The sequence below is a fragment of the Pan troglodytes genome, chromosome 1, assembly GCF_028858775.2.
Source record: "Pan troglodytes isolate AG18354 chromosome 1, NHGRI_mPanTro3-v2.0_pri, whole genome shotgun sequence".
NCBI lineage: Eukaryota > Metazoa > Chordata > Mammalia > Primates > Hominidae > Pan > Pan troglodytes.
In genome coordinates this window covers 77,290,804-77,298,406 of record NC_072398.2, presented here as the reverse complement: position 1 = coordinate 77,298,406, position 7,603 = coordinate 77,290,804, and the positions used below count along the sequence as shown (strand labels likewise).

General features: G+C 44.1%; 1 protein-coding gene across 1 annotated transcript; it reads left to right on the top strand.

Annotated features, from left to right (window-relative positions):
• The first annotated feature begins 2,026 nt into the window (after window positions 1-2,026).
• LOC107973773 (small ribosomal subunit protein uS19-like) lies at window positions 2,027-5,664 on the top strand. Its single transcript, XM_054677688.2, is given in 4 exon segments — window positions 2,027-2,159; window positions 5,098-5,512; window positions 5,514-5,541; window positions 5,543-5,664. Coding segments are annotated over 4 exon segments (669 nt in total). The 3' UTR covers window positions 5,636-5,664.
• Window positions 5,665-7,603: the final 1,939 nt, after the last annotated feature.

Below are 7,603 nucleotides of genomic sequence, written 5' to 3'. Positions count from 1 at the left end.
ATGTACCACCATAACTGGCTCATTTTTTGTAGAGACATCCACCTGCCTTGGCCTCCCAAAGTGCTGAGATTACAGGCATGAGCCACTGTGCCTGGCCACTCTATTTTTTTTTTTCTCTGAGCTTGTGCAGTGTCAGGATGGGTTATGGAGGCCCAAGGTCTGAGTCAGAGGAGCTCATCTGCCTGTCCTTGGTCAGATCACCCTCATGCTATGCAGAGTTTGGAGCAGCACATTTGGGTGGCATGGCCAAGCTCTAGGCATTATCAGAATAAGGTCTCAGTTACATCTTAGGGGCAATGGTCTACAGAGGCATGGATTTACATGTCGCTTCCCACATTTGGAGGTGGGAAGAGACACTCACGGGTGATGATTATCAAGACTTAAGTATTAAAGAAGAAGGAAATTGGTTATGTGCTGAAGGCTGGAGAAAGATCAAGGGACAGAAGTGAGGCAGTTTTCGGCTTAATTTCCTACAAATGAAATTTGTACCAATGAAGACCAGTGTGTTCACCAGAACACTTGGTGGCTGCAGCCTGCTTACTCAAACCCTAGTCTGACTCCCCTCTGGAGCTTGCTGGATTGTGAGGAAAGTTGTGTGTGTATAGACAGCCATTGGCCTGAATCCCATCTTTTCCACTGGAGAGCTTTTCACTTTTGCATTAATGACAAGCAAATGGTTCCTTATGGGAATTTTGCCTAACTTTAGGAGTGAGCGCTCTAGAGGAGGGGGGAGGGTTAGAAGCTTCAATGCCTACCAGACCAAGCAAGTAACAAATATGTGGAGTGAGTGAGCCAGGTATAAAACAAAAAGGCTAGGATGAGACTGTGGCAAACCAGAGAATAAATATCCCCTCTAAAGGTAGCGGCTGTCCCAGCTGAGCTGTCTTGCAGGAGCACTGTCTTAGCATAGCTAGGTCTTTAAGAGAAGCCAGAAGTCTCGTGCGTGTGTGTGTGTGTGTGTGTGTGTGTGTGTGTGTGTTGACATTAAAATGTTGGCCAATCAGTATACATTTTCAAGTTATAATCTATTTTGCATAGAGACAGATTATAGGGGAGATAGCCTATGGAATTCCTGAGAATCTGGCATGCTTCTGAGTACAAAACAAGGAGCAAGCTGATAGCAATGAGTTACAAAAGTCTGGAAAAGTCTTATCTATGACCTCAATTTTCTTTAATGGCTACAGCTGAGTGGGGATGGTCCCATCATCCTTGGGATAGTGTACAATTTAGCTTCCCAGGACTATCAGAGAACTGAATGAGAATAAATCACATGACAGTTTGTGCCCTCGCCCCTCCCCCCATCCTAAACAAGTTCTGTGACAATGTAAAATTGGTAAGGCTGCCTATTGCCCTTCTCTGCCTTTTTGCCCTTGTCCCCCACCAATTTTTCAGTGTGTGCCTCCAGTCTTCTGTCATGGCTGCCTGCTAACTGGGCCTCTTCTCTAAGTCTGTCTTCTTGTGGATTGGGTAGACCAGTAGTTATTTTTTTTTTTTTGAGACAGGGTCTCACTCTGTTGTCCAGAATGGAGTGAAGTGGTGTGATTTTGGCTCACTGCCACCTCTGCCTCCCAAGCTCAAGCAATCCTCTTGCCTCAGCCTCCTGAGTAGCTGGGACTATAGGCGCACACCACCATGCCCAGCTCATTTTTGTGTTTTTGGTAGAGACAGGGTTTCACCATGTTGTCCAGGCTGGTCTCGAACTGCTGAGCTCAAGCAATCTGCCTGCCTTGGCCTCCCAAAGTGCTAGGATTACAGATATGAGCCACAGTGCCTGGCAGAACCAGCAGTTATTCTCAGCTGCACATTGGAGTCATTGGATATGGTAAGCAGAATAATGTTCTCCCAAAGATGTCCCTGTCCTAATCCTTGCAACCTATGAATGTTACGTTACACTACACAACAAAGGGAAATTAATGTAGCAGATGGATTTGGTGTTGCTAATGAGCTGTCTTTAAAATAGGGAGATTATTTTGAGTAATCAGATACAGACACTGGGTGGACTCCACGTAATCTCAAGGGTCTTAAAATGTGGAAGAGGGAGGCAGAAGAGTCAGTGTCAAGAGTGAAGCAATGTGAGGAAGACTCACCAGTCAGTGCTGGCTTTGAAGACCATAGGCCACTAGCTAAGGAACATGGGCAGCCTCTAGAAGCTGGAGAAGGTAAGAAAACTAGAGCTTCCCTAGAGCTTCCAGCAGGGAGTGCAACTCTACCAATATCTTCAATGTAGCTCAGTGAGACCCATTTTGGACTCCTGATACGGAACTATAAGATAAGAATTTGTGTTGTTTTAAGCCGCTAAATTTGTAGTAACTTTACAGCAGCCATAGAAATTGAATATATCTGGGAAGCTTTAAAAAAATGCCTAGGCCTGACCCCCGCAGACTCTGATTTAATTGGTCTGGGGTGCAGCCTGTGCATAAGAATTTTAAAAAGCTTTCCAGGTGATGGATGCTGTTTTGCAGCCAAAATTGAGGACCCCTGGAGTAGAGGTTCTGTGGATGGATATGTTAACAAGGTAAGGAGGAAGGAATTGCCAGCTAGTCTCATTAATGACTGCTGGCTTAGCTCTGAAATGCAAACATCAGCAGTTGCTTGGTAATTGGAACATACTCCCCTCCCACCTTCACATTAGCCCACACCTTAGCTCTTTGCCCTTTGAGTGGATGGCAGTAGTGTGAGGAGTCAGCTTGTTGCATTGGACGATTTCCTCCATGGGGCACAGCAGCCTCACTCCCTGCTATAATTGGGCCCTGAGTGTACCTCCTAAGGACTGCTTAATAAAGCTCAAAGTCTAATAAACCATAAGTCATGCAGTTTCCCTCTTGTGGCTTGTCTTGCCATTTGGTTCCTGCAGATTTGTTAACAGCTAAATGGTCGATAATAAAAACCATTAAGTTGGATTTTTCTTTTTTATATACCCAATTGGCATTTTTTTGGAGAGGTTGTTCTGTGCCAGACACTGTGCTTGTGTTGATAAAAAGAGGAAAGATAGCTTCTGCTCACCAACTAGCTGGGGAGAACAAATTACACAGCACGTGGATGACTTCAGCAACCACCTGTGCATAAAGTGTAAGGGCAGCATACAAGATGGTGAGATGTTTGCTTAGAGTCTCCTTAGATCCTCTCGCTAGGCAGACAAAAAAATCCCGCCTCAATAAAAACTGCCCCCTTAAAGTGACTGAAGGCTGGACTCATGGTTTTGTTTTTCTAGCCCACGTCTCACTTGGTTCCTGTGCTTCCCACTAGATGGCACTAGAAATCACATTTAAGTGCTTGGGTGGCTGTAAAAAATTCTTGGGAACCTGGCACTTCCAGGGGCTCTTTCACTTGAGCCGTATTTCCTGTGTCTTTCTCTGGTCAATGAAGACAGACTTCTACTTTACCTGTTGTTCTCTTGCTTCACCTAGTACCCTGTGCCCTCTGCTCTTCCACCATCACCTATTTCCTGCCCATGCACATGGAGACAGCACCATTTTCTCCAATGGTGGAAGCCTGTATAAGGCAGAGATCCTTTTACCCCTACATCCCTGATTTTAGAAGTAATGGCAGGAAATACAGCAATGGAATAATGCTAGTAAGACATGAAGCTCGCAGCACATAAGAAGAAAAAAATGTAACAACATGCATCTGGGCCTGAGCTGGTATGTCTTCAAGTTTTCTGCCAAGATGTAAGTCATTTTTATCATAGTAGTAAATTGGTAGATAAATGTTGGTAGAAGTACAATTTGATTGAAATAATGGATTTTTTAATGCAAACCTATCTGTAGTGGGTTGAATAGTGGCTCTAAAAAGAAATATCCAAGTCTTAAACTCCAGAACCTATGAATGTGAGCTTATTTGGAAAAAGGGCCTTTGCAGATGTAATTAAGAATCTCATGCTGAGATTATATTGGATTGGAGTGGACCTTAAATCCAATGATAAGGACTTAGAATGGAAGGGGAAATGAGACAAGGGAGACGGGAGAAGGACATATGAAGACAGAGGCAGATTGGCGAGACATCCCTGCAAGCCAAAGAACAGCAAGGATTGCTAGCAGCTACCAGAAGCTAGGAAAGAGGCAAGGAATGATTCTCCCTCAGAGCCTCCAGAGGCACCCACCTCCTGACACTTTGCAGACTTCTGGCCTTTACAGTCGTGAGAGAATAAATGTCAGTTGTCTTAAGCCATCAAGTTTGTGGTAATTTGTTTCAGCAGCCTTGGGGAATGAATATATAGCCGAAAAGGGCTTGTTTGTGCCACCCCACAGAACCAGAGAACCATTAATGCTAGTCTCATTAATGACTGCTGGCTTAGCTCTGAAATGCAAACATCAGCAGTCACTTGGTAATTGGAGTATATTCCCCTCCCACCTTCACACTAGCCCACACCTTAGCTCCTTGCCCTTTGAGTGGATGGCAGTAGTGTGAGGAGTTTGGCCTCCCAAAGTGCATGGGCTCTGGGCCACATGCTACCCCAGATGTGTTTAACCTTCACCAGACATTTTAAATAAAATCTATCGATTAGAAAATCGTTTTATACAAAATTATAAAATTTCTGGATTCTTTTGAGAATTTAGAAGCTCCTGTGATGACAGGCCCATGTTCATACTTGGCTGGAACTGGCAAGCATCTTTGCCTTGTGGATGGGTGGTGTTTGCCACAGTCCCCACTGCTCTCATCTGTGTCTTTCCTGCATTTATGTTACATGCCTGGTCCTGCAGGCATTTGAGTTTGTAGCTCCTACATATTTAGCAGGACAGGTAGGCTGGGAGACACAGTCCCTTCTTTAGAACAAGGGGAAAGGAGTCCCTGGTTTTGTAGTCAGTAGTTCTGGGCGTTTTTTGTTATATAGCAGCACAGCTTAGAAGGTGGTTTCAAAATCTGGTTGCACAACAAAACCATCTGGGGTCCATTTCCTATATACTGATTCTGGACCATATCCCAGACCTACTATGTCAGAATCTTGGGTGTGTGTGTGTGTGGGGTGGGGTGGGGGAGTGATGGAGTAGGACAGAGGTAGAGCCAAGGAATCTGCATTTTTAAAACTCTCAAGCAATTCTGATAATAAACAGGCCTAGAAATAGCTGCCATAGGATATTATCTTTTAGCACTGAAAAGGGAGGCAGTTTGGGTTTTTCTTTCACTGGAGATCTTTGAGGCATGTTGTTTTAAAAAAAAAAAAAAGTCAAGATGGCAGAAGTGGAGCAGAAAAAGCAGCAAAGCAGAAGAAGCAGACCTTCTGCAAGTTCACCTCCTGTGGCGTGCACCCCGACCCACTGCTGGACTTGTCATGCGAGCAGCGAATGAAGCTGCACCGTGGCCTGTGGCAGAAGCAGCACTCACTGCTGAAGCGCCTGCGCAAGGGCAAGAAGTGGGCACTGCCTATGCAGAAGCTGGAGGTGGTGAACGCGCACCTGCAGGATATGATCATCCTGCCCAAGATGGGAGACAAGACGGTGGGTAGCATGGTGGGCGTCTACAATGGCAAGGCCTTCAACCAAGTGGAGGGCAAGCCCGAGAGGATTGGCCATTACCTCGATCACCTACAAGCTCATGAAGCACTGCCCGGCCAGGCATCAGAGCCACCCACTCTTCCTGCTTCACCACCCTCAAGGATTCTGCTCAGCCAATAAAGGCACACACATTTCTTAAATAAATAAATAAATAACAAAATGTCTTTTCTCATGGAAATGTGAATGATTGCAATATTTTGTGGAGCTAAGGGTTTTAATTAGTCAGATTCGTTCTATTTATGAAACCAAGAAACTTGGTTTCTATCTACAAACCAAGAGTGGCAAAACAAGATTGGTTCTTTAATGAAGGCATAAAACAAACACCTAATCAATATAGTGATATCTTTTATTTATCTAGGCAAGATGGTACAATACTCTGCAGGGCCCCTTCAGCACATAAACAAGTCCTATAGCCCATCTTCTTTGTTTATTCTCATAAAAGCTGGAAATAGTTATTTCAGAGTTGTAGATTAAATCTCAGCTGAACCAGTACTATGCCTACAACATGGTACAGCACTCTGCAGGGCCCCTTCAGCATGTCAACAAATCCTATAGCCCACCTGGGTTCTGTTGAGATTTAATCTATAACTCTGAAAAAAGCTGGAAATAATGATTTCCAGCTTTTATTCTCAAAAATAAGGCTTGGATCTCTACCAGTCTTCTGAGGATGCTAATAGACTACCCAGGAAGGAAGAAGGAAATTGTGAGGGTATTTAAAGAAAGTTGTTAGGGGAAATGAAGTTGCTGTTATTTTGGTTAAGGAAGGTTACAATACATTTAATACTACAAAGCATTGCATACAGATTCAACTCATAAGGACTTTATTAAATGATTCTTTTATTCAATAAACATTTGTTGGAGTGCCTACTATGTATCAGGCACCTTTCTATCGCACTAGGAGTACTGTAATGAATAAAGTAATAAATGTCCTTGTTCATAAGCCTTATACTTAATGAAGAAAAATGAAAGGACAGCTTCATTAATGTGTGGCAGGTGCTTTTCGTATGAAGTATGACTGTTATGTAGACTATATTAATTTATTAATTTTTAAGGCTCCTATATTAGCATGTCCTGCAGAGAAACAAGGCTGAGCCCCCATTGAATGCTATTAATTTGCAGAAGCCTTTAGGTGCAATTTTCAAGTTAAATTTCAGGGGTACCGCCGACTGAATGTTTGCATACCTAGCACTCTCCTTACCAGAAGAGCTATTTTCTCATGGCTACCACAGCATCTACTTCCCTATAGGAGAATAAATAAGCCCCAGGCCATTTGAAAAACGGACCACAGAAAAATTTCCTACAAAGGGCCCTCTGGATGGGCTAGGCCACTCAACCCATTTTCTAGTTATCACGTGGCAGATCTAGGACTTACCCCAACCCAAGGCTGGTGATGTGACTCTTAAACATTTTGCCTCTCCTGGAATAGCACAGTTATGGTAAGGAAGGCTGGCCAATGAGTTACAAGTATAGACTGGATTGATTCCAGGTCATTCATTGATGAGAGGGCAGAGCCAGGACTAGCTACATGTCTCTAGGTTTCCAGTTCAGTGCTTGCCACTATGATAACCATCTTGTCTCTTTGAACGCAAAAGTTGAGAACCCTAGCAACATGAAGATGTTAAAATGTAATCTGTTTTGCTATCCAATCAAGATCGATGGACCGAGAATGGTTGTGATGTCCTAGCAGAGTGCTCAGTAGACCCAATAAGTGAAGTAGTTGTGGAAAGGCATTGGTGTGAAAGCTGTGGGTGTTATCAAGACCCAGAGCTGCAGTGGTCTGGCGCCTCAGCCAGAGCAGATAATTTCCTTTATTGAGACTTAGATGAGACCTGCACTACACGAAGACCTGGAGGTCACCATGCAGGCACACAGGCACAGGGATGGAAGCTTTCCTCTTTTCCTTCACTCGTTCTCCCTGATCCTTTGTTAAGCTCTAGCCACACACCAAACACTATGCTGGGGCAATGGGGGTACAAACATCAAGAACCTTGCATTTTGATAAGCCATCAAATTGGATTATGTTGCCAAGGTGATGGCTCTGAGGAGTGAAGGTGGAGAGAAGGAAAGCTAGGCTGACCTCACTCACTTTGCCTGGCTCTTTGGGGGCGTTG